At 34.5% G+C, this 27,754-nt stretch overlaps 2 protein-coding genes across 2 annotated transcripts in view; both read right to left on the minus strand.

Moving 5' to 3' along the window:
- LOC129422293 (uncharacterized) overlaps positions 1-27,754 on the minus strand; it is a 78,230-nt gene that overhangs the window by 6,232 nt on the left and 44,244 nt on the right. The window lies entirely within an intron of this gene.
- Positions 376-26,989, minus strand: LOC129422675 (uncharacterized). Its single transcript, XM_073856725.1, is given in 11 exon segments — positions 376-2,666; positions 7,234-7,270; positions 11,326-11,382; positions 11,384-12,540; positions 15,311-15,401; positions 15,510-15,523; positions 20,011-20,053; positions 20,055-20,793; positions 20,795-20,987; positions 23,825-24,037; positions 25,959-26,989. Coding segments are annotated over 10 exon segments (4,152 nt in total). The 5' UTR covers positions 23,913-24,037; positions 25,959-26,989; the 3' UTR covers positions 376-933.

The raw sequence follows: 27,754 nt of genomic DNA on the forward strand, positions 1-27,754 counted from the left end.
CTGATTTACTCTAACTATTCGGAGATCGCTGAGCACTACTAAGTGTATCTGTTCACAAAAATTAATATTATAGTCCAAACTATCGATCCATCAAAAAAAAAAATATTAACAAAAACGACGAGCCCCCAATTTATGTTACGAACCCTTGTTTTAAAAGTGGCTCTGAAAGAGGGTTCACAACATAAAGAAGGACACGTGAAACGCGAGTGCGCAAATGAACATTTATTAATACTCAAAAGAACATATAAAACCCACGAAACACGTATCTCACTAACCGGAACTTACTAAACTTCAAATAATCTGAAGATAACCAATATTCACAAACAACAAACAAAATAACTAACTAAATAAATGGAAAGACAATAATAACAAAAAGCTTGTTGCCGTTTCTTCTCTCTCCCCCCGCTCTTCTCCGTGTTCCTTTGTATAGGGAGCTACAGATTACTCCAACGAGCCGCAGGTGTACAATGCCCCACAGGTGCAGACCTAATCACACTCAAAACACAAAGGAAAAAACCTTGTGATATCATAAGGAGAGCCAAACATAAGGCACAGGCCGTAACAGTTACTCAACTGTTTTTACCATTTTCTTACAATTGTCGCTTCGGTTTGGGATTAGAACAACTTTCTGTTACATAAAATGACATCCTTACTCAACTCTAACCCTAACGTCAGGTGACAATAGTTTAAAAAGCAAACAGAAAAATTGTATAAACCAATACTTTAAGTGACATTGTAACGCAACCAGCAAATCTAACCCCTAACAGAAGCGACAATCATTTGAAAATAGGAAAAGCAGTTGAGTAACCAATACGTGAAACTGTCACGGAAAAGAAAGTCGTGGCCGGGGCACATAAAATGGTGGAAATACATTACAATGTCACGCAAAACTGAGCAAAATAATGCGTCACTATTTCACGGAAATTTGTGAGATCAGGTTGGCACAGGAATGCGTTTCTCTCCAGTGTGAACTCTCATGTGTCTTTTAAATTGGCTTATTTGTGAAAACATCTTTTCACACTGTTCACACATGAATGGTTTTTCTCCGGTGTGAGTTTTTGTGTGTGCATTAAGGTTACTACTGGTTGTAAAATTCTTCTCGCAGTGATGGCACTTGTACGGTTTCTCTCCAGTGTGAATTCTCACATGTCTCGTAAGATGACTCTTACACGAAAAACTCTTTTCACAATGATGACATGGGAATGGTCTCTCTCCAGTGTGAATCCTCATGTGGCTGTCAAGGCTTATTTTTCCAGTAAAACTCTTTCCACACTGTTGACACATGAACGGTTTCTCTCCAGTGTGAATTCTCATGTGTGAAATAAGGTTACTACAACATCTGAAAAAAGTTCCACATTGATGACATTCAAAAGGTTTTTCTCCGGTGTGAACTCTCATGTGTCTTTTAAGGTTACTATAACATCTGAAAAATTTTCCACATTTATGACATTCAAAAGGTTTTTCTCCGGTGTGAACTCTCACGTGTCTGTTAAGTTGTCTTGCATCTGGAAAACTCTTTTCACAATGCTGGCATGGAAAAGGTTTCTCTTCAGTGTGAATCCTCATGTGTTCCTTCAGATAACTTCCAGAGCGAAAACTTTTCTCACACTGACTGCATTTGTAAGGTTTCTCTCCGGTGTGAATCCTCATGTGGCCATTAAAACCTGATTGTTGGGCGAAACTTTTTCCACAGTGTTGACACATGTAAGGTTTCTCTCCAGTGTGAATCCTCATGTGTGCTTTAAGGACGTTTTTATAGGAAAAACTTTTCTCACACTGACTGCATTTGTAAGGTTTCTCTCCAGTGTGAATCCTCATGTGGCTCTCAACACTTGATTGTTGAGCAAAACTCCTTCCACACTGTTGACACGAGTAAGGTTTCTCTCCAGTGTGAATCTTCATGTGTTCCTTAAAGTGACTTCCAGAGCGAAAACTCTTTTCACACTGACTGCATTTGTAAGGTTTCTCTCCAGTGTGAATTCTCATGTGGCCATCAAAACTTGATTGTTGGGCGAAACTCTTTCCACACTGTTTACACGTGTAAGGTTTCTCTCCGGTGTGAATCCTCATGTGTTTTGTAAGGGTGTTTTTTTGGGTAAAACTCTTTCCACACTGTTTACACGTGTAAGGTTTCTCTCCGGTGTGAATCCTCATGTGGCCATCAAAACCTGATTGTTGGGCGAAACTTTTTCCACAGTGTTGACACAAGTAAGGTTTCTCTCCAGTGTGAATCCTCATGTGTTTTTTTAAGCCGTTTTTATAGGAAAAACTTTTCTCACACTCACTGCATTTGTAAGGTTTCTCTCCAGTGTGAATCTTCATGTGTTCCCTCAGATAACTTTCAGAGCGAAAACTCTTTACACACTGACTGCATTTGAATGGTTTCTCTCCAGTGTGAATTCTCATGTGGATTGTAAACCTGTATTTTTTGGTGAAACTCTTCCCACAGTGTTGACATGTCAATGGTTTCTCTCCAGTGTGAATTTTCTCGTGTTTCTTAAGATCGTCTTCACTTGTGAATTTTTTTCCACACTGTTGAAACATAAATGAACTCTCGGTGTGAACTCTCATGTGTCTGTTAAGTTGTTTTGCATTTGTTTTTACATTCTGATGTTTCTCATTCGGTTCATTCATTTCAGCTTGACTGCTCTTATTCACTTCCATCATATCTAAAATAAACACAGCGAACTGTTAGAAATGTCAAATCAGGAGTGTTTAAGCAAATGAATGTACAAACATGTCATGTATCTTTTCTGTCGTTCATAACTTTATCTTTACTCTAGTAAAGCAATGCGGCAAGACAGGTCAGAGTTTTTAATTTCCGGGTAACACAGTCAAGTCCTTTTCACACTGGGTGCGATGAAGCGACGCAATTGTGAGATGCGATGACGCACTAGAAAAAACAATATATCCCTATGAAACCATTCATACCCAATGAGTCGTGCCACAATATCACGTGCCTGTACCTGCAGTTGTTACACAAATGCCAAATTTGGGGTGCTGTTCATCATATACACCATACTGAGTGTAACATATTTATTTATTTACAATTCATCAGGGGCCTATACCATGAAGCCGGTTTAAGTGGATAGCCAGGTAAGTTTAAGATTAGTTTGTGGCAACCCTGGGTTTTAGGTACCATGAAAGTAGCGCGGCTTTAACTCGCCATGGTATCTTACGCTGCACGGCTAACCTGCCCCGGGGCAGGTTATGTTCTGGAGTCGAGATCTGAGACTGCAGTTTGACCAATCAGCTGCGAGCAAAGAAATATATAGCTGACGCAACTATTAGCGTCTCCGCGCAAATTTTATTTACTTGTATTTTTTATTGAACATATTCAAATACAAACAAGGCATATTTAACAATCACTATTTTCCGTGTTGATACCGCATTTAAAGAAAAAAATAAGAGAAAAAAGAAAAAGAGGGTGAGGGTCTTAATCTAAACCACAATCGTTTGCCACTGAACCTGCATTAACGACGACAGTGGGGCCTCCAGCCTTAGTCAAACGGGTTGGCACGTATGGTCAGGTTGCGATGTTGGCGTTTTCTCGTGATCTTGTAAATAGTATGCAATATAGACCCGTTTGCCACTGAACCTGCATTAACAACGACAGTGGGGCCTCCAGCCTTAGATAAACGGGTTGACACGTATGGTCAGGTTGCGATGTTGGCGTTTTCTCGTGATCTTGTAAATAGTATGCAATATAGACCCGTTTGCCACTGAACCTGCATTAACGACGACAGTGGGGTTACAGGCCTTAGTCAAACGGGTCGACAGGTTTCATTTTCTCTTAAAGATCGGAAGGTGACCCTTAGTTACCATATATACCGTCGCAGTGGGCCCCCAATTTGCAAAATCCTCAACTGTGGATAATATAATTATGCCGCAATAGTTAGTCTGTCTGAAACTAAGCTGATTAAACCACATCACTGTGTGACACTTGCATTACATGTGAACGGCCCCTACGCTAATATGATTTTGTTTTTCTCTCCCTGTCTTGTCCTCGACCCTGAGGACAATGGGACAAACAGACCCAGTTCCGGTAGATGTGAAAGTCGACACACCTCTGATCTACTGGTCGTCCCTCAATGTGATGCCCAGCTGATGCCTGACCAACGATCACCGGCAGGACCCGCTTACTCTCCGCTTAATCTCCGCTTAAGCTCCTTATCCGCTTATATGTGTGTATATACATGTATATCTCCCAAGGGTTTTTCCCTTCCCTCCTAGGACTTTTTATTTTATATTTCCTCGGCTAAACACCCCGGGGTTTTTGTTTTTTCTCCGAGGGGTTGTTTTAACCCGGGGAGGTAGCCTGCTTGGGCTTAACTTAGCTTCTTCTTCTCGACGTTACATTAGTAATATGCTCGCTCATAATGTCGAGTCATAGCCGCAGCAAATTTGACTGCTTATGCTATTTATTATTATGTTGTGCTATCTGTCGTTTTTCTGTGCTTTTACTGCTTCTATTAATGTAAAGCTGCTTTGAAACAATTAAGTATTGTGAAAAGCGCTATATAAATAAAATTGAATTGAATTGAATTAAACATCCAAAGCAGAAAGAAGTCTCAGGGGTCTCCGCGCAAATTGTTAGAAGAGCACTTCGTAGAGAAAGTTTTTAGTTTTCCCTTGCCCAGTCATTTGTATGAAATATCTAGATTTTCCACGGAAGGAATCTCTTATCTTTGCAAACTTCTAGCCTCACATAAGGAATCCGTCCGTGCCCTTACTGTACCGTAAATGATGTGTATTGCGTTGCCCTTTTTTGCAAGTGGTACACAGTAAATTTAGCAGAGTTAAAATTAGGGTGTTAATGGAAATATAAAGAGTTCGGAGTTAATTTAACACTGGATTGAGTTAAAACTATTTTATTTAACTCTATAAAAATAAAGAGTTGGTGTCAAAACACAGTGTTACCAGTTTTTTTAAAGATCAACTCCTGGAGTGTTAAATAGAGAAGACCTCCCACTTTTTACAGCTGACACTGAACCGTGTTTTCGGATGATGCAGTTCAAGCAGAAGATCATCTCTTTCACTGTAAATGGTAAGTAAAAGTTCAATAAATAAAATTTTGATCAATTACAGAGTTGTGAGGTGTTATGTTTTATATTGCTGTTAGTATCAAGTTTAACATAAGAGTCATGTGTTATTGTCATTATATGAATGCGGCAGTGGAGTTTATGTCTTAGCCTCAGATGGAGCAATTCATACTAATAATTTTTTTGTTTTTTTTTTGTTTTTTTTTTTTTTTTTTTTTTGCTTTATATGCTGTTTAAGTTTAAAGTATATATTTTTAAATCCATTAATGTGTGCAGGAGATTTGCTTTGGGGACTTTGGAGGAGCACAGAAATAGGCCTATGAAAATTTCTTCAGCAATTTTATAACAAAGTGAGTATTTTGTGTAAAACATGACTATTTTCAAAGTATTTTGTAATGTGTTCTGTATGTGAATTCTGTAATGCATTTGTATTGTTTTTTAATAATGATTTTTTTCCCCTTTTATTTTTGTTTTATTAACAGAAAAGTTCAATATCCAGTCTGAAGGTCTGACCGCCGAGGATGATATCACCTACTTACAGCTTATTCTGCTGTTATTATGTAAAGACCAACATGGATTTTGGATTGAAATGAAGTGAAACTTGTTTGTATGGACTGAAACATCGCATAAACTGTTTTTATAAATATCTGTACTGTTGTTATACTTTGGGAATGGGCTTTTTAGTTGTCTTGGATGTTAATATATGTTAATTTAATGAACACTTAAATGCATGATACATCGAGGACAATTTTTTTGTCATAAATAAATGTTGATCAGAGAATGATAGATTTGACTGCTGTTTTGTTACATTAATTTTTTTTTTATATGAAGTTTTTGTCCCAAAAGTACTGTAATATGTTTCTGTCTTTACATTTTCCATATTAACACCATAGTATTAAAAAATATAACACTACATTGGAGTTAACAAATTACACCGAGGGAGTTAATTTTTAACAAATAAAAAAATATTTAACACTGATTAGTGTAAATTTATAGTTAGATTTTTAACTCTGTATAGTGTCAATTGCTAACACTTTAAAAGAGTCAATGTGCCAACACTATCAAAAGTGTTAAAATAACTCTATTGGGAGTGGACCCCATGAGACACTTTTAAAGTGTTGAAATTAACTCTTATAGAGTTATTCTGAGGTTCCAGATTTTGCTGTGTACATACTTGTATGCGGTCGGTGGGGAAAACACGGTTTGTCGAACCATGAGCAAGGTGGTCCTCGCACTGTAAGAAAGCCTACATTTACAGCTTCATAGTGTTCCCCGGACATTTCCTTACCATGTCTTTAAAAGAGGGCTTTTATAAAATTCCCTGTAAGATTATTAACAGATTTAACAATGTACATTAACTTAAAAAAAGCATGTTTCACTATGGGTACCTAAATAAATTATACAATGAACTACATGTTAATGTACATGTTATATTAAAAAGAGCAGAGGCAGTATTATTTCACTCTTGAAATACATTTTTATAATCTTCATAATTTTGTATAATTAGCTCGTGCTCATCTGCTAAAAATACACTGCTCGTACGTGCTCTCTCCATTTTCTATTCCGATTGGTTGTTCGGTGCCGACGTCACTCTTTTATGTGCACACGCGGGTGGAGTAATCATAGCCTAAAGATCAAAGCCTGAGTTGACAGAGAAAGTTGACAAGCCGCTTCATGGGACCCCTAAAGCCTGATTGCATCGAACTCAAAACCAATCCTGTAACCCCGAGTTTGTTCAGCTACCTCCATGGTATAACGTTAGGCCCCAGCACTAATGCCCTTAATTCCTTTGTGCACTAGTTTGGTAAATTTCTTACTTTAAAATGATATATTTTTATTAAAATATTTATATTGTGTTTTTATCTGAAAATAAATAGACATTTAGGTGCTTGTTTATGTTTCATTTTACTCAAAACAGTAAACTTAGCATGATAATGTCACACAGGTAAATGTATATGTTTTTTTAATTTATAAGCATAACAGAGCTCGTTTTAAGTACATAAATGTGGATGATAAGCAATTGGTCATATATTTAAATGTAATTCAGGTAAATCTATTACAGATTACTAGTATGATGATCTCTCATGCATTTTAGTTTATTTTCCCTCAGTATTTTTTTCAATGCAATTTTCGGTTTTTCTGACTTATAAGCGATATTCATCTTAAAATAACTTTTTTATGTTTATCAGCTTATCCCCAGGCCATCCAAGATGTAGGTGATTTTGTTTCTTCGGTACAGCACAAATGTATATTTTTCAGTCCAACCGTTTCAGTCTGTCAGTATGCAAGTGTATGGTAACAAAATCTGATAAAGAAAAAAAATATGCACAGACAAATCCAAATTAAACCAGACGGCTCTTGATTACACATCAATGTCCTATGACACAAAACGATCGGTTTGTGTGAAAACCCGAACAGTATTAACTTACTTTTTTACATTTAATACAGCCCAGAGCAATCCACGCGTTCACAATTCACATCACCTTCTTATTCGTCTAATGTTAATAGCGGGTTGCGAAACAACTTCATAGGTGCATACCGCCACCTACTGTATCCGGTGACAATGCGCATTGATGGCCAAATGAAGCGTTTTGAAGGCACGCACTGACAGAGATCAAGACTTCAGCTGCAGTGAAGTAGGGCACGTCTATTAGTACATTTTGTGTTTTTATCTATCATATCTATCTAAAATAAGTACAACACATTTCCATATACGGACGAGTAAAACTATATATTAATATCAAAATTTATAACAATTAAATTACTGGTAAAATGTCTATTGAAATATCATATGTATTATAACACAGGCTATTTTAAATAAAAATACCTCAACACATCACACACATTGTATTTAGATTGTATTTTATCAAATATATAAATGACTTCAACACAATAAAGAAGACTTATTGAAATTATTTATTTGTTATATTTATTGAAAATGAATAAACATTTAATTTACTTTAGATTAAAAGATCTTACCACAGCAGTTAGCCGCCATTCCATTATTAAGTTATAATAATCAATTTTCCTCAAATCGATCGCAAATCACTCATGAACATTTTTTTCTCACATATTTAAGTTACTAAATCAAGAAAGAGAAAAAAGAAACGTTAATATAATGTAAGTCTCTTAGGTAAAAACGAAAAGACCGTTATGTTTTAAATTATGCGAATTCGCTTTTTGCTGAGCACAAGAGAAAGCGGGTACTCCTTAAGAGCACGAGGTAAGTGCAGAGGAGCACGAGCATAACAGACGTGCACACTTAAGGAATAATGGGTTTAATTATGCTTTTACTTAATTTCCTCAACAACAAAAAAACACATTACCAAAAAATAACCATTAGAGAACGTTCTGTATAAGTTATATATATCAAACAAACAAATCCCAATTTAACCCCTGTACATATACTATATATATATTCTCATTATTTTTTAACACATCTATAGTTATGCGCTGGCACAGAGTGCTGTGCCAGCGCATAACTATAGATGTGTTAAAAAATAATGAGAATATATATATAGTATATGTACAGGGGTTAAATTGGGATTTGTTTTGTGGGGAGGTTGGGAGGGAGGGTTCGAGGGGTAACATGTAACATGTTTAATCCTAATGACAGCAAAGCCACTGGTGTGTTTCAATTACATTTTGGACCTCTGATATGATTTTAAGTTTCAGTTTTATGTAAATGAGACACGAAATGCATGCTATTAATATGCATTATATCGCATTTGTCAATGTATATGTTTTAATTAGAGAGAACAGTTGCATTTGCTACGTATACAAGTGTTTAATATTACATCTGAAGAACCATTGCATTTATTGATTTATATTCAGTTGCTTATCATATTAATTGTAACCTTTTATAGTGTCTTTTTGCATACAAAGGGGTGTATAAAATGTTTACAGCAGTTAATTTGTTATTTTGGTCAATTTCTACAAGTTATCAGAGGGAACGAAATGTAATCACCATGTAGGCCTACTTTGATTTTACATGTTCTGTATATGGCCAGTCATATTTCACATGACTAGTGACGTAACAATACAGGCTCAGAAACAGTGGGTCTTAGGACATTGATGTGTAAGAGCCGCATGCTTTAATTTGGATGTATGTTTTTTTCTCTTTCAGATTTTGTTACCATTATAGGACTGACAGACTGAAACGGACTTGTGTTGCTGAAGAAGCAAAGTCACCTTCATCTTGAATGGCCTGGGGGTAAGCTGATAAACATAAATGATGAACTAAGATGAACTATCACTTTAACTACAGACACTTAATCCACTAAAATAAAGCTTTATTATTCCCCAACTATGAATAATGAAGATTGAAAATAGACACCAACCTATCTGTTCCTCAGTATCTTCATCATGTATTCTGCATGGTTGTGGATCTGTCATCTTCTCAAGCTCCTCTTTCACCAGCATCAACATTATGTCATGAAGATTTCAGTTGTCACACATGGAGAGATTTCTCTGTGTGTTTGACTCCAGCATTTGTAGGAGGAGCTTCACTGAAGGTCTCAATCACTTTCACATGTCATTATATGCCTCACCCTCTTCAAAACACAAACATTTGATTTGTGAATAAATTTACATGAGAGTTTAAGAAATCACTTTGAATTGGGTGTAAATGTGAAATATCAGTCTGGAATAATGAGGTTTATCAACAGCTCTATTAACACTGATGTGACTGAAACAAAAACATTTCACGAAGGCTGACGGCTCTGTTAACAGCTCTATTAACAATACTGGGTGGTTTTTCAAAGTTTTTCCAACCTTTTAAGAAAAGCACTGTAGTGAACAGCATATAACAAAGTATTCCAGACCCTCCCCAATTGTTTGGACTGGATTTTGGTGGGTGAACATAAGCATGTTTTGGGTCAATCTGATAAGGCTGCTCTGACATCTTTTAAGGCTGACCTTCGTTCCAAAGCGGAGAAGGAGAGGACGTTTTGATTGGCCCACACAATTTCTGTTTCTCATCCTTTCAAAACCCCCTTTTGCCATCGGAAGGAAGGCCGATCGTAAATTCACAGCAAGGCTTTACAAAGTAAACTAGGCTACTAGATTTTCCGCCCAGGGCAAGGTAAGGCTATTTCTACAGTACCGGAGCAGCAAGAGTCCGTCACAACCGTTTACTGGAAACATTTGTATGCACTTGTAGCCTAATTTATTCCCAGTTTTGTTTTTAGAAAATATAATACTACGGGGCAAGTTTACGGTCGGCAGCCGTGAATCAAAGCAAACGTGCAAGGACAATAAATGAGTTTGGCTGTAGATGCTTTGGTAGTTCTTCATTAAACAGTTGACCAAAAATTAATTCATATCTTTTTCTTACAGGGAAGTACGAAAGTGTCCAGGCCCAGTGCAGTTTTCGAGTTTACCATTGAGGATGCTGACTGACTATCAGCATCCTCCACCAACCTACATTAACTAAAAAATAAATAATTAAATGTTACTACAAGTGAACTTTTCATTATGCTGTGAGTATACCCCAGTTTTATCAGTATAAAATTAACATTTGTGTGTTTTCCCACTGACTGGCATGTACAAATGTGGCCCTTTTGTAATTTGAAGATTTCATGTAAAAAGTGTATGTCTTAAACGTGCATAAATGTTGTTTGGAATAAGGCACTGTACACCAATATTATACTGTATTTCATGGGGAACGTGTAAATATTATTAATATATTTATGTTTTATATTAATGTTTTAATGGTGTGAATTTGGACTGAACATGACACTTCTTGGTGTAAAAATTGTATTAATGTAAATTAATGTACATTTTATTAGAGGTTTTTAAAAACATGTTATGCTTTATTTCAGATATCATTATTTTTCTGTGGTTTATATTTAGTTTTAATATAATTAATATCATTTTCAAAGAGCTCTCCTGTAACTGTAATCACGAGTTTTGTTACAGACGCGTCTATATTTCAGTGCGCTTGCAGCGCTTCTACATTTAAAATAAACGTGAGCGCGAAAATCAATTTAATGCTAAACATCAGTTTCATATGATGAATATGTTTTCTCAAGTAAAATACATTTTTTAAGTCTATTATATATTTGATATGTTTTGTCAAGGTATGCCTATAATCAGAGCCGGATTAAATAAATGGACTGTCATGTGTCTCTTCAGATGTGATGAGGATTTAAACTTTTTACTTCACTCATCACATTTAAATGACTTTTCTCCAGTGTGAGAGCGCTGATGAATTATGAAACTACATTTTGATGTCATGTTGACACGTGAACGGTTTTCTCTGAGGTGTAAATTGTCATGTGTGTATCTTAAGTGTACTTTCCTCTCTGAAACTCTTTTCACACTGACTGCACAGGAATGCGTTTCTCTCCAGTGTGAACTCTCATGTGTCTTTTAAGTTGGTTTGTTGCTGAAAAACACTTTTCACACTGTTGACACATGAATGGTTTCTCTCCGGTATGAACTCTTATGTGTGCATTAAGGTTACCACCAGTGGTAAAACACTTCTCACAGTGATGGCACTTGAATGGTTTCTCTCCAGTGTGAACTCTCATGTGTGAAATAAGGTTACTATAACATCTGAAAAAATTTCCACATTGATGACATTCAAAAGGTTTCTCTCCGGTGTGAATCTTCATGTGTTCCTTCAGATAACTTCCAGAGCGAAAACTCTTTTTACACTGACTGCATTTGTAAGGTTTCTCTCCGGTGTGAATTCTCATGTGGCCATCAAAACCTGATTGTTGTATAAAACATTTTCCACAGTGTGGACATGAGTAAGGTTTCTCTCCAGTGTGAAGTCTCATGTGTGCTTTAAGGACGTTTTTATAGGAAAAACTTTTCTCACACTGACTGCATTTGTAAGGTTTCTCTCCGGTGTGAATCCTCATGTGGCCATCAAAACCGGATTGTTGAGTGAAACTTTTACCACACTGTTGACACGAGTAAGGTTTCTCTCCAGTGTGAACTCTCATGTGTGTTTTAAAGGCGTTTTTATGGGTAAAACTCTTGTCACACTGACTGCATTTGTAAGGTTTCTCTCCGGTGTGAATTCTCATGTGGCCATCAAAACTTGATTGTTGAGTGAAACTTTTACCACACTGTTGACACGAGTAAGGTTTCTCTCCAGTGTGAATCCTCATGTGTGTTTTAAAGGCGTTTTTATGGGTAAAACTCTTGTCACACTGACTGCATTTGTAAGGTTTCTCTCCGGTATGAATCCTCTTGTGGCTCTCAACACCTGATTTTTGAGTAAAACTCATCCCACACTGTTTACACATAAATGGTTTCTCTCCAGTGTGAACTCTCATGTGGATTGTAAACATTGATTTTTTGGTGAAACTCTTCCCACAGTGTTGACATGTGAATGATTTCTTTGCATTTTGAGTCCTCTTGTGATCCACAGGGCGTCCATCTTTACTAAAAAGAGTTTCTTTCTGTGAAGCATTACATTTTGTTTTTACATTCTGATGTTTCTCATCTACTTCACCTTGACTCTCCTTATTCACTTCCATCATATCTAAAATAAACACAGTGAGCTGTTAGAAATGGCAAATCAGGAGTGATGAAACAGCAACATGTCATTTATCTGTTCTGTGGTTCTTTATTTTAGCTTTTCTGTAGTAAAGCAGTGCACCAAGGTCAGAGTTTTATTTCCAGGTAACACGGTAATGAAGCAACACAATTGCGAGACACAATGATGCACTAGAGAAAAAATATATTCCTATAAAGCCATTCATACAGCGCACAATGAGTCGTGCTGCAAGAAAGTGTATAATTTTTTTTTCAACCAATCTGTTGTATTATTTCTACATCACACTGCGTTAAAACACCCCATCCAATTGGATTTAAGCTTTAAAACACGTGTCTGGACCCGCTGTTGTCAGATAGAACACAGTGGAGCTCATAAACAGAAAACTGACTGCAGTAAACAGAATATTTTATCTCTTCAGTATTTGTGTACATAATGCATTTACCATTTATAAATGTAAAAATAAGTGATTGTTTATGTTAAGCCTCTAACTCCAACCATTAAACTTGGCATGATACTGTCACAAATGTAAATGTATATGATTATTTATAAACATAACAGCTCTTTTTTAGGGGTGTAACGCAGAGACGATTCTAGGGTTAGAGCTTTAGGGGTGCTGAGCACCCAATGAGCTCCGTTTCCACCACCCACCCTTTTTCACACAAAAAACACATTATGTCTATTGTAAAATAATTTTAACGTTGGTTCAACTAACTCAAATTTTTTTTGGAGACCTGTCATGCATGAAAGGGGTCAGGGGTGAAAAAGGTGAGAAGGATATTACTCCTCTAGGGTGGTCTGGGGGCATCCCAGCAAACACAGAACGTTCCCCTAACGTTAGTTTTTGGTTATATTTTGGTTATTTTTTTGGGAACCAAAAAATAACGTTCTGGGAACGTTCTTTTTAGGTTTTATTTTTGGAACCATAAAATAACGTTCTCATAACGTTGCAGGGTGGTTATTTTTAAATAACCTAAAAATAACTTATACAGAACGTTATTTTTTGGATTTTTTCTGGAACCATAAAATAACTTATACAGAACGTTCTGTAATGGTTATTTTTTGGTTATGTTTTTTTAGGAAATAAAGTGAAAGCATAATTAAACCCATTATTCCTTTAGTGTGCACGTCTAATATGCGCGTGTTTGTCTGCACGAGCTTACCCCTTTCTTCACGAGTACCCGCTTTCTCTTGTGCTCAAAATCGTTAATTTAAAAAATAACGGTCGTTTCGTTTTTACCTCAGAGACTAACATTACTTTAGCGGTTCTTTTTTCTCTTTCTTGATGTATTAACTTAAATATGTGAAAAGAAATTTATATACGAGTGATTTCCAATCGATTTGAGGAGAATTTGAGGAGAATATAATTAAGAAACTTTTTATTGTTGTAAAAACGGATAGCCGACTAACTGTGGTAAGATCTTTTAACCTAAAGTGACTGACTTATTTGTCATTGAGTTTTTACTTCACAGTATAACATTCTAGCGATTTTTTTTCTTTCTCCATTAGTAGCTTCAATATGGGAAAACGAAAATATATTTTAATTATTTCCATGAGGAGAATATGAAGTTAGAAGCTTTTGATTATTGTAAAAACTGAGAGAGAGATGCTGATTGTTGTAACTTAATAATGGATAAGCTCTGTTAAACTAAAGTGAATTAAATGTTTATATATTTTCAATAAATATCTGTTAAGTCTTCTTTATTGTGTTGAAGTCACTGGTTATTTATATATTTGATCAAATAGAATGTTATCTAAATACATAATATGTAATGTGTTGAGGTATTTTATATAAAATAACCTGTGTTATAATACATTGATATGATATTTTAATTTTTCCAGTAGCATAATTTAATTATTTTAGATTTTGTATTAAATAAATTGTTTAATTCGTCCTTATATGGAAATGTGTTTTACTTATTTTAGATAGATATGATAGATAAAAACACAGCATGGGATGTACTAATAGACGTGCCGTACTTTTGTAAGCCTTCACTTCTTCATTGAGGCTGGAGTCTAAGCTCTGCGCGCTCTTTCAGTGCGTGCACGGAGCCGCGGCAACGCGCCTGTCCTGTAGATCATTTTTCACTTCATGTCAACTGTGCATATTTTACAAGGTTTGTTTTTGGTTAGCCAGGAAAGTTTTCTTTACAGAAATAGAACGTTATTTTTAGGTCATTTTAACGTTTTCCTAACGTTAGTTTTTGGTTCCCATAATGTTATTTTCCAAGGTTTGTTTTTTGGTTAGCCAGGAAAGTTTTCTTTACAGAAATAGAACGTTATTTTAAAGTTTTCCTAACGTTAGTTTTTGGTTCCCATAACGTTATTTTCCAATGTTTGTTTTTGGTTAGCCAGGAAAGTTTTCTTTACAGAAATAGAACGTTATTTTTAGGTTATTCTAACGTTTTCCTAACGTTATTCTAACGTTTTCCTAACGTTACTCCATCCCAACCCCAGGGGGCGCTCTCGTTGTAACTTGCTGTTTGTAACTTGCTATTATCACCTCAAAGTACCAGGATGACTTCAGCCATGAAAGTCAGGTCATGCTTAGTTAAAATATAAAAAGCTCTTCATTCAAAGGACTGGACAGATGGTGCATTGGATTGTTTATTATATATTTAAATATAGTTCAGCTGAATCTAATAAAGATTATGTTACATGTGTTTTTCGTTTATTTTCCCCTCATTTTTCTCAATGCCAATGTTTTTATGATTATTCCTCAACCCTCAAAGATGAAGATTGAAAAATGGACACCAACCTATTTGTTCCTCAGTATCTTCATCCTGTATTCTGCATGGTTGTGGATCTGTCATCTTCTCAAGCTCCTCTTTCACCAGCATCAACATTATGTCATGAAGATTTCAGTTGTCACACATGGAGTGATTTCTCTGTGTGTTTGTCTCCAGCATTTATTGGTGGATTGTTGTAGGAGGAGCTTCACTGAAGGTCTCAATCACTTCATGGGTGTGAACTAGAGATGAAAGAAGAGACATTAAAATATTTAATGTCAAAACATTCTAAAACATGAAAGCTTCATTAAGTTATGTGTACTTACTCTTTCTATTTAATTCAAATAATCATGGAAAGTTTTAGATATTAAACTCATGTTTGTAAGTTTCCAAAAAGTTAAACGTAAAGTTACAGATTGTCTTAACTACTTGCGAGTTGAAACAAAGCATATCTTCAAGTATATTAAGCTCATATTTTTAAGGCAGCAGATGAACTTTTGTTTCTACGTTTAGCACGCTTGAAATGTTGTACAGTGTACTAGAGGAATCTGTTTCAGGATTAAATCTTTGGTCAGATTAATATTCACCTGCTTATTTCTGTAACTGTATGTTATTAATGTTTAGGGTCCTGTCTTTTTGATCACAACGTGGTTATAAACTTAACAAAATGATGACTGGTTTATTAAAGAAAATTTTTAAAAACCACTACAGAAAATCACCAATTTAGTGAATAAAATATGATAAAATATAAAATAAATAAGGCCTAGCATGTGAAAATTATTAGAAATACAACAACAATAATGAAAATATATGGAACAATGTTATATCTAACAAATCTAAAGTTGAAATGTTTTTCTGGTCAGTTTTTAGGAAAAGTCATAACCTGCAAAACTTGAGATGTAATTTTGTGTATACAAATTACCTTTTCAAGCCACAAAACACAAACATTTGCTTTGTGAGTTAATTTACATGAGAGCTTAAGAAATCACTGTATAAATTGGGTGTAAATGTAAACTATCAGTCTAGAATAATGAGGTTCATCAACAGCAAGGAGCGTCAGTTTGTGTTGTAAAACAAAAGATCCCCAGTGTAAATGACATGTCAACAGCTCTATTAACACTGATGTGTTGAAACAAAAATATTTCATTACAGCTCTGTTAACAGCTCTATTAACACTATAGTAGGGTGATTTTTCAATGTTTTCAACCAAGCAACAAAAAGCAGCTTTAACTACTTAAAATGCGTTTTTAAAAAACAATATTTAAATCAACTGAGCACTTTGTGTAATATCATGGGTCTGTGCATGATGTACACATTAATACAGTTATTTAAAGATCACGTTTATTATGAGTCATAGATTTGCGTCATTCTAGAGAAAAGGTGGAATTCGGGTGATGGAAATTTTGCATAAATGAACTTCTTTCAACATACCCAAAACTTCTTTAATAGCATTAATTAACTTTAAATCAATGAATCCGCAAAACGGGGAGCTTAATCTATTTTTAACTTTTTAATACATTTTAATAAAGAATCCACGAGTAATTTTTTTGTCATTGGTGTTGTCTGTGATTTAAACTACATTAATGTTGATACTAAATATTTTTTCTCTCATTACAGCTTGTTTATTTAGTTAAAGGTTAAGTAGAGGAATGATAACAGCAAGAAAATAATTGATTATTAATATTTGTTTAATTAAATTCTTCATCTGTACCCAGCATTGTATGAAATAATTTGATTCTCAGTTTTTTCTTTAAAACCAACAAAAACAAAAATATTCAACCAAAAAGGCTTTGATGCAAAGACTGAAATATCAACAATGTCATACATCCCATATCAACAACAAAATATTCATTTTTCAAAATACTCATTAGAGAAGTAACACTAATGACGGTAACACCAATGATGGTAACACCAATTACAATTTACAGAAAAAAAACTAATATTTTAACAAAATGGCTGCCATTAGCCATGTGCTATTTCATCAGAGATGTAACAATCACATACCTGTTCAATATAATGTATTTTTATGTAAAGCTCTTAACACTCCCAGCTATAAAAAAAAAGAGTAACACTAATGACATCCAAAAAATCTTATCTCAAAATTCTTAGATATATCATGATATTTTAGACAAATAAGGTATTTCTCATCTCACAAACCTTTTGCTTTCCTCCACTAAACTTCCTTCACTGACCTCTTGACCCATGAAAAACTTCAAAGAGCTGATGCATTGTTTCAAAATAAAAGTATTTTGGTAGGGTAACACCAAAGACATAAATTTGGGGTACAAATATTTATTTGATATTATTCATATTAAAAGTGTATTTTTACCATTTCAGTGTTGTAGTTAATTCATACAGGGTTAAAGGTAACAGTAAATTAGATTTGTTTTATAAAAAACATGGTTTTAAATAATAAGTAAACAGTTCAACTTCCATGTATGATCAAAGGGACAGGGCAATTTTCAGGACCAGACATTTAAAAAAAGAGTTTAAAAAACAAAATTAAATAAATAAACTCTCTCATAATTTTAAGGACAGTATATATTTATGAGATATATATCATTATGGGATTATTGGGTCAAATGATTAAGGCGTCTGCAAAAGCAAGGGAAAAGCATTTCCACCTTTTTTGTAGAATGCCCCATTTAGATTTGGTGTATATATGAGTGGAAGTTAATAGAGATAGCTTAGGGTAATAGGGGGTTAATGGAATTTATAGTACAGGATTTAAAATTGTTTAAGGGCAGTTTGATTCGGCAGGGTTCCGTGTATGGGCTGGAGGTGCTGGAGACGCAGGGTCAGCTTATACCGGAATTCTGTTTTTTTATTACATAAAAATGGATAATATGTAATAGTAGGTGGCGGTATGTGCTCAGTTCACCAGTCCGCCAGAAAACGAAAGAGGAAGAAGAAGAAGCAGCACTGCTTTGAAAGCGAGTTATCCTTGCTTTCTTAATTCTACTTTTGTGTAATACCTTTCAGATGGGTAAGCGGTGTGTTCATGTGCGTCATTAGAATGAGTACAGTTAGATTTGTAAATAACTATATGTTATTCTGGTCATAATAAATAAGATATTAATAAATTAAACATAGATAAATACAAAATAAATAAATAATAGGAGATTAATAAAAATAAATAAAGCCACAATATGTCACATACATACAGGGGCAGTTTCCCTGACAGGGATTAGACAAGTCATAGACTTAAACACTTTTAAGAGTTCTCCAAACAGAAAACAACTTTCACTGACATACCTTAAAATACATCAGTGCCCTTTGTTTTACCTCAAAATGCACACATGTAATGTTTTTAGTAAGGCATATTTGTTAAAACTAGTTATATTTCCTAATTAAACTAATGCCTAGTCTTGGATTACGCTAATCCTGGTCCGGGAAACTGCCCCATAAAGATGTGTGTTTAGAAATTTAAATTCTTCTGCTCTTGAAGGACGCATTGAAAATATGATCTCATAAGGGACAGTCCACTCAGTTTAAAATTTTGTCCTCGTCACTAATATATATTTAGCGTAAATTAACGGAGAGTCTCTGTGTTCAAGTGGATGTGAAGATCCAAAGCATGCTTGCAGAATTATTCACCGTGATGGGACACTCTTAAAAAGTTTAAAAATAATCCAGGTATAGTGGCATCAGTTTGCCCCGAAATATTCAGTTTGTTATTTAGGCTACACAGCAAATTTAGCGGAGTTAAAATGATGTTAATGGAAATATAAAAAGTTAATTTAAAACTGCATTGATTTAAAGCCTTTTCATTTTACTCTATAGAAAGAGTTGATCTCAAATCACACTTAAAAAAATCAACTCCTACAGTGTTTTGTTAGTGATGTATCTTAACTATTTGGGTGTTTTTATTGCGCAACATCAAATAACAGGCTACCGAAAATGAACATTTTAGGCGCAGCATGCCAATATTTTTTTTAGGTAATTTATTTGGGATCAAGTTAGTTTGGATTCTTTGGTTGTGGACCAACCCTGAAGTCCATATATAAATATAAATTGTAATATACACATTTATTTTTTGTAGAAAATGAGTCTAAACATCAAAATTGTTTAAAGTTTTAAATTGATGGCATGCTCACTGTTGTGTTTAGCAAACAAATTAAAAAGTTCTATTGGGAAGTGCAAATTTGTCATAATCATAATCCTTCTATTCTGTCTAGACTTGCTTCACTAATAATACACTGTTTGACTTATATAGTTTGACTTATATGTTAGTGTTTTCTGTTGACAGCAGGTACCAAACAGATAATAAGCATGCAAAAAATATTGTGGTCAAAATATCCTTTATTATTGGGTTCATCACATGTGTAGTTAACAAGTAAAAAAACTCATTTCTGAATTTATCTTGTAATTAGAAAAAGTCATGAAATATTAAAAAATAAAAGACTTGAAGAGAGTCTGGACATGTGGGTAAAATTCTGTAGTTGTACCTTGTTAACACTCAAAGCACACAACATCTTAAACCAATTTGTACATTTCAAACAGACATAAACACTTTAAAACAAACAGTACACAACTAAGATTCCACATTTGCATGAACACTCATGTGTCTCTTCAGATGTGATGAGGGCTTAAACTTTTTACTTCACTCATCACATTTAAATGACTTTTCTCCAGTGTGAGAGCGCTGATGAATTCTGAAACTACATTTTGATGTCATGTTGACACGTGAACGGAGGTGTAAATTGTCATGTGTTTATCTTAAGTGTACTTTCCTCTCTGAAACTCTTTTCACACTGACTGCACGGGAATGCATTTCTCTCCAGTGTGAACTCTCATGTGTCTTTTAAGTTGGTTTGTTGCTGAAAAACACTTTTCACACTGTTCACACATGAATGGTTTCTCTCCGGTATGAACTCTTATGTGTTCATTAAGGTTACTACTGGTTGTAAAACTCTTCTCGCAGTGATGGCACTTGAATGGTTTCTCTCCAGTGTGAATTCTCATGTGTGTATTAAGGTTACTATAACATCTGAAAAAATTTCCACATTGATGACATTCAAAAGGTTTTTCTCCGGTGTGAACTCTCATGTGTCTGTTAAGTTGTCTTGCATCTGGAAATCTCTTTTCACAATGCTGGCATGGAAAAGGTTTCTCTCCAGTGTGAATCCTCATGTGTTCCTTCAGATAACTTCCAGAGCGAAAACTCTTTTCACACTGACTGCATTTGTAAGGTTTCTCTCCGGTGTGAATCCTCATGTGGCCATCAAAACTTGATTGTTGAGTGAAACTTTTACCACACTGTTGACACGAGTAAGGTTTCTCTCCGGTGTGAACTCTCATGTGTGCTTTAAGGACGTTTTTATAGGAAAAACTTTTCTCACACTGACTGCATTTGTAAGGTTTCTCTCCGGTGTGAATCCTCTTGTGGCTCTCAACACCTGATTTTTGAGTAAAACTCATCCCACACTGTTTACACATAAATGGTTTCTCTCCAGTGTGAACTCTCATGTGGATTGTAAACTTAGATTTTTTGGTGAAACTCTTCCCACAGTGTTGACGTGAATGGTTTCTTTGCATTTTGAGTCCTCTTGTGATCCACAGGGCGTCCATCTTTACTAAAACTCTTTTCACATTTTTTGTCTTCTGTTCTTAGAGTTTCTTTCTGTGAAGCATTACATTTTGTTTTTACATTCTGATGTTTCTCATCTACTTCACCTTGACTCTCCTTATTCACTTCCATCATATCTAAAATAAACACAGTGAGCTGTTAGAAATGGCAAATCAGGAGTGATGAAACAGCAACATGTCATTTATCTGTTCTGTTGTTCTTTATTTTAGCTTTTCTGTAGTAAAGCAGTGCACCGAGGTCAGAGTTTTATTTCCAGGTAACACGGTAATGAAGCAACACAATTGCGAGACACAATGATGCACTAGAGAAAAAATATATTCCTATAAAGCCATTCATACAGCGCACAATGAGTCGTGCTGCAAGAAAGTGTATAATTTTTTTTCAACCAATGTGTTGTATTATTTCTACTTCACACTGCGTTAAAACACCCCATCCAATTGGATTTAAGCTTTAAAACACGTGTCTGGACCCGCTGTTGTCAGATAGAACACAGTGGAGCTCAAAAACAGAAAACTGACTGCAGTAAACAGAATATTTTATCTCTTCAGTATTTGTGTACATAATGCATTTACCATTTATAAATGTAAAAATAAGTGATTGTTTATGTTAAGCCTCTAACTCCAACCATTAAACTTGGCATGATACTGTCACAAATGTAAATGTATATGATTAGATCAGCTCTTTTTTAGGGGTGTAACGCAGAGACGATTCTAGGGTTAGAGCTTTAGGGGTGCTGAGCATCCAATGAACTCCGTTTCCACCACCCACCCTTTTTCACACAAAAAACACATTATGTCTATTGTAAAATAACTTTATGATTTTAACGTTGGTTCAACTAACTCAAAATTTTTTTTGGAGACCTTTCATGCATGAAAGGGGTCAGGGGTGAAAAAGGTGAGAAGGATATTACTTCTCTAGGGTGGTCTGGGGGCATCCCAGCAAACACAGAACGTTCCCCTAACGTTAGTTTTTGGTTATATTTTGGGAACCATAAAATAACGTTCTCATAACGTTTTAGGATGGTTATTTTTAAATAACCTAAAAATAACTTATACAGAACGTTATTTTTATATTATTTTCTGGAACCATAAAATAACCTAAAAATAACTTATACAGAACGTTCTGTAATGGTTATTTTTTGGTTATGTTTTTTTGGGAAATAAAGTGAAAGCATAATTAAACCCATTATTCCTTTAGTGTGCACGTCTAATATGCGCGTGTTTGTCTGCACGAGCTTACCCCGCCTTCTTCACGAGTACCCGCTTTCTCTTGTGCTCAAAATCGTTAATTTAAAAAATAACGGTCCTTTCGTTTTTACCTCAGAGACTAACATTACTTTAGCGGTTCTTTTTTCTCTTTCTTGATTTAGTAACTTAAATATGTGAGAAGAAATTTATATACGAGTGATTTCCAATCGATTTGAGGAGAATTTGAGGAGAATATAACGTAAGAAACTTTTTATTGTTGTAAAAACGGATAGCCGACTAACTGTGGTAAGATCTCTTAACCTAAAGTGCACAGACTTGTTTGTCATTGAGTTTTTACTTCAGAGTATAACATTCTAGCGATTTCTTTTTTGTTTCTTCATTAGTAGCTTCAATATGTGAAAACGAAAATATATTTGAATTTTTTCCATGAGGAGAATATGAAGTTAGAAGCTTTTGATTATTGTAAAAACTGAGAGAGAGATGCTGATTGTTGTAACTTAATAATGGATAAGCTCTGTTAAACTAAAGTGAATTAAATGTTTATATATTTTCAATAAATATCTTTCAAGTCTTCTTTATTCTGTTGAAGTCACTGGTTATTTATATATTTGATAAAATAGAATGTTATCTAAATACATAATATGTAATGTGTTAAGGTATTTTATATAAAATAACCTGTGTTACATTGATATGATATTTTAATAGACATTTTTTCCAGTAATAGCATAATTTAATTATTTTAGATTTTGTATTAAATAAATTGTTTTATTCCTCCTTATATGGAAATGTGTTTTACTTATTTTAGATAGATATGATAGATAAAAACACAGCATGGGATGTACTAATAGACGTGCCGTACTTTTGTAAGCCTTCACTTCTTCACTGAGGCTTGAGTCTAAGCTCTGCGCGCTCTTTCAGTGCATGAACGGAGCCGCGGCAACGCGCCCTCGCGCCTGTCCTGTAGATAATCTTTCACTTCATGTCAACTGTGCATATTTTCCAAGGTTTGTTTTTGGTTAGCCAGGAAAGTTTTCTTTACAGAAATAGAACGTTATTTTTAGGTTATTCTAACGTTTTCCTAACATTACTCCATCCCAACCCCAGGGGGCGCTCTCGTGCAGAAATTCTCTTTGTGGCACAGAAGAAGCAGCATTACAAACAACACTATTCCAGGAAATTTCTACAGGAATATCTTTATCGCTGTTCTTCAAATAGTTTCAGGTATTTTCATGATAATAAAGAATATTTTGAATGATTTTGTTTAACGAGTGTTGCTTTTTTAATGCACATTATAAACGAATCCGACTTAAAATGATTTTAGATCGATAATGGTTTCTTACTGACCAAATGCCGCAGTAGACGCACAAGCTGTGCATGAAACACAGAATCTATTTCAGACAGGCATTTTTAATGGGACACAAGATTAATCGTTACAACATTACTCTTTTTAAGTACATACATGTGGATGATATCTGTTTGTAACTTGCTATTATCACTTCAAAGTACCAGGATGACTTCAGCCATGAAAGTCAGGTCATGCTTAGTTAAAATATTAAAAGCTCTTCATTCAAAGGACTGGACAGATGGTGCATTGGATTGTTTGTTATATATTTCAATATAGTTCAGCTGAATCTAATAAAGATTATGTTACATGTGTTTTTCGTTTATTTTCCCCTCATGTTTCTCAATGTTTTTATGATTATTCCTCAACCCTCAAAGATGAAGATTGAAAAATGGACACCAACCTATTTGTTCCTCAGTATCTTCATTGTATATTCTGCATGGTTGTGGATCTGTCATCTTCTCAAGCTCCTCTTTCACCAGCATCAACATTATGTCATGAAGATTTCAGTTGTCACACATGGAGTGATTTCTCTGTGTGTTTGTCTCCAGCATTTATTGGTGGATTGTTGTAGGAAGAGCTTCACTGAAGGTCTCAATCACTTCATGGGTGTGAACTAGAGATGAAAGAAGAGACATTAAAACATTTAATGTCAAAACATTCTAAAACATGAAAGCCTCATTAAGTTATGTGTACTTACTCTTTTTATTTAATTCAAATAACCATGGAAAGTTTTAGATATTAAACTCATGTTTGTAAGTTTCCATAAAGTTACAGATTGTCTTAACTACTTACGAGTTGAAACAAAGCATATCTTCAAGTATATTAAACTCACATTTTGAAGGCAGCAGATTAACTTTTGTTTCTACGTTTAACACGCTTGAAATGTTTTACAGTGTACTAAAGGAATCTGTTTCAGGATTAAATCTGTTCAGTTCTTTGGTTTGTGTCAGATTAATATTCACCTGCTTATTTCTGTAACTGTATGTTATTAATGTTTAGGGTCCTGTCTGTTTGATCACAACGTGGTTATAAACTTAACAAAATTATGACTGGTTTTATTAAAGAAATTGTTTCAAAACCACTACAGAAAATCACCAATTTAGTGAATAAAATATGATAAAATATAAAATAAATAAGGCCTAGCATGTGAAAATTATTAGAAATACAACAACAATAATGAAAATATATGGAACAATGTTATATCTAACAAATCTAAAGTTGAAATGTTTTTCTGGTCAGTTTTTAGGAAAAGTCATAACCTGCCAAACTTGAGATGTAACACATAGCTGAATTTTTTGTATACAAATGACATTTTCAAGCCTCAAAACACAAAGATTTGCTTTGTGAGTTAATTTACATGAGAGCTTAAGAAATCACTGTATAAATTGGGTGTAAATGTAAACTATCAGTCTAGAATAATGAGGTTTATCAACAGCAAGGAGCGTCAGTTTGTGTTGTAAAACAAAAGATCCCCAGTGTAAATGACACGCATGTCAACAGCTCTAATAACACTGATGTGTTGAAACAAAAATATTTCATTACAGCTCTATTAACAGCTCTATTAACACTATAGTAGGGTGATTTTTCAATGTTTTCAACCAAGCAACAAAAAGCAGGTTTAACTACTTAAAATGCGTTTTTAAAAAACAATATTTAAATCAACTGAGCACTTTGTGGAATATCCTGGGTCTGTGCATGATGTACGCATTTATTAGTTATTTAAAGATCACGTTTATTATGAGTCATAGATATGAGTCATTCTAGAGAAAAGGTGGAATTTGGGTGATGGAAATTTTGCTTAAATGAACTTCTTTCAACATACCCAAAACTTCTTTAATAGCATTAATTAACTTCAAATCTTTGAATCCGCAAAACGGGGAGCTTAATCTATTTTTAACTTTTTAATACATTTTAATAAATAATCCACGAGTAATTTATTTGTCATTGGTGTTATCTGTGATTTAAACTTCATTAATGTTGATACTAAATATTTTTCTCTCATTACAGCTTGTTTATTTAGTTAAAGGTTAAGTAGAGGAATGATAACAGCAAGAAAAATAATTGATTATTAATATTTGTTTAATTAAATTCTTCATCTTTACCCAGCATTGTATGAAATAATTTGATTCTCAGTTTGACTTTTTTCTTTAAAACCAACAAAAACAAAAATATTCAAGCAAAAAGGCTTTGATGCAAAGACTGAAATATCACCAATGTCTTACATCCCATATCAACAACAAAATAATTATTTTTCAAAATACTGATTAGAGAAGTAACACCAATGATGGTAACACCAATTACAATTTACAGAAAAAAAACTAATATTTTAACAAAATGGCTGCCATTAGCCATGTGCTATTTCATCAGAGATGTAACAATCACATACCTGTTCAATATAATGTATTTTATGTAAAGCTCTTAACACTCCCAGCTATAAAAAAAGAGTAACACTAATGACATCCAAAAAATCTTATCTCAAAATTCTTAGATATATCATGATATTTTAGACAAATAAGGTAAGACATCTCACAAACCTTTTGCTTTCCTCCACTACACTTCCTTCACTGACCTCCTGACCCATGAAAAACTTCAAAGAGCTGATGCATTGTTTCAAAATAAAAGTATTTTGGGTAGGGTAACACCAATGACATAAATTTGGGGGACAAATATTTATTTGATATTATTCATATTAAAAGTGTATTTTTACCATTTCAGTGTTGTAGTAAATTCATACAGGGTTAAAGGTAACAGTAAATTAGATTTGTTTTATAAAAAACATGGTTTTAAATAATAAGTACACAGTTCAACTTCCATGTATGATCAAAGGGACAGGGCAATTTTCAGGACCAGACATTTAAAAAAAGAGTTTAAAAAAGAAAATTAAATAAATAAACTCTCTCATAATTTTAAGGACAGTATATATTTATGAAATATATATCATTATGGGATTATTGGGTCAAATTAAATGATTATGCGTCTGCAAAAGCAAGGGAAAAGCATTTCCACCTTTTTTGTAGAATGCCCCATTTAGATTTGGTGTATATATGAGTGGAAGTTAATAGAGATAGCTTACGGTAATAGGGGGTTAATGAAATTTATATATAGTACAGGATTTAAAATTGTTTAAGGGCAGTTTGATTCGGCAGGGTTCCGTGTATGGGCTGGAGGTGCTGGAGACGCAGGGTCAGCTTATACCGGAATTCTGTTTTTTATTACATAAAAATGGATAATATGTAATAGTAGGTGGCGGTATGTGCTCAGTTCACCAGTCCGCCAGAAAACGAAAGAGGAAGAAGAACACCAGAAGAAGAAGAAGAAGAAGCACTGCTTTGAAAGCGACCAGTTATCCTTGCTTTCTTAATTCTACTTTTGTGCAATACCTCTCAGATGGTTAAGCGGTGTGTTCATGTGTGTCATTAGAATGAGTACAGTTAGATTTGTTTTTCGTGATGCGCCAGCTGACCCCACGCAATACGTCATGATGTCAAGAGGTCACAGAAGACAAACGCGAAACTCCGCCCCAGTGTTTACAAGTGTGTTGAAAGAGGACCGTTCCTACGTTGTTGTATGTCAACTGATACTAATTAATGTCTTTGTGTCAGTTTATTGTTTATTGTCTAGACGAGATGTTGTGCTTTAAAAGTGTATATTTGCTATTTTTCTTGTCAAAAATGACAATCATTTTGCTAGATAAGACCATTATGCCTCGTTTGGGATTGTTTATAGTCCTTTGAAACTCCTTTGAAAAAAACTGTTATGTGTTAAGTGCTAAGTGTTGGTGTCTATTAAAGTCCATTAAAATGAGAAAAATCCTGCAATGTTTCCTCAAAAAACATAATTTCTTCTCGACTGAACAAAGAAAGACATCAACATTTTGGATGACATGGTGGTGAGTAAATTATCTGGATTTTTCTTTTAAGAAAATGGAATATTCCTTTAACTAACTTTCTATTACGCTCATCAATGTATTTATCCCGAATAATGTCAGTTATATTACATATGTGTAAACACTGATAACGGTGTAAAAGGTGTCATTTGAGACAAAGGTGTCTGTTTATAGGTTATTGTGATAATGGTAAATGGTAAATGGACTGCATTTATATAGCGCTTTCATAGACCAATGGCCATCCAAAGCGCTTTACAATTTTGCCTCACATTCACCCATGTGGTGTCAGCCATGCAAGGCGCCATCCAGCTCGTCGGGAGCAGCTGGGGTTAGGTGTCTTGCTCAAGGACACCTCGACACTTGGTCCGGTGGAGCCGGGGATTGAACCACCAACCTTTCGATTTGTAGACAACCTACATGAACCACTCAACCACTGCCGCCACA

This window comes from Misgurnus anguillicaudatus, chromosome 19 (genome assembly GCF_027580225.2).
Source record: "Misgurnus anguillicaudatus chromosome 19, ASM2758022v2, whole genome shotgun sequence".
NCBI lineage: Eukaryota > Metazoa > Chordata > Actinopteri > Cypriniformes > Cobitidae > Misgurnus > Misgurnus anguillicaudatus.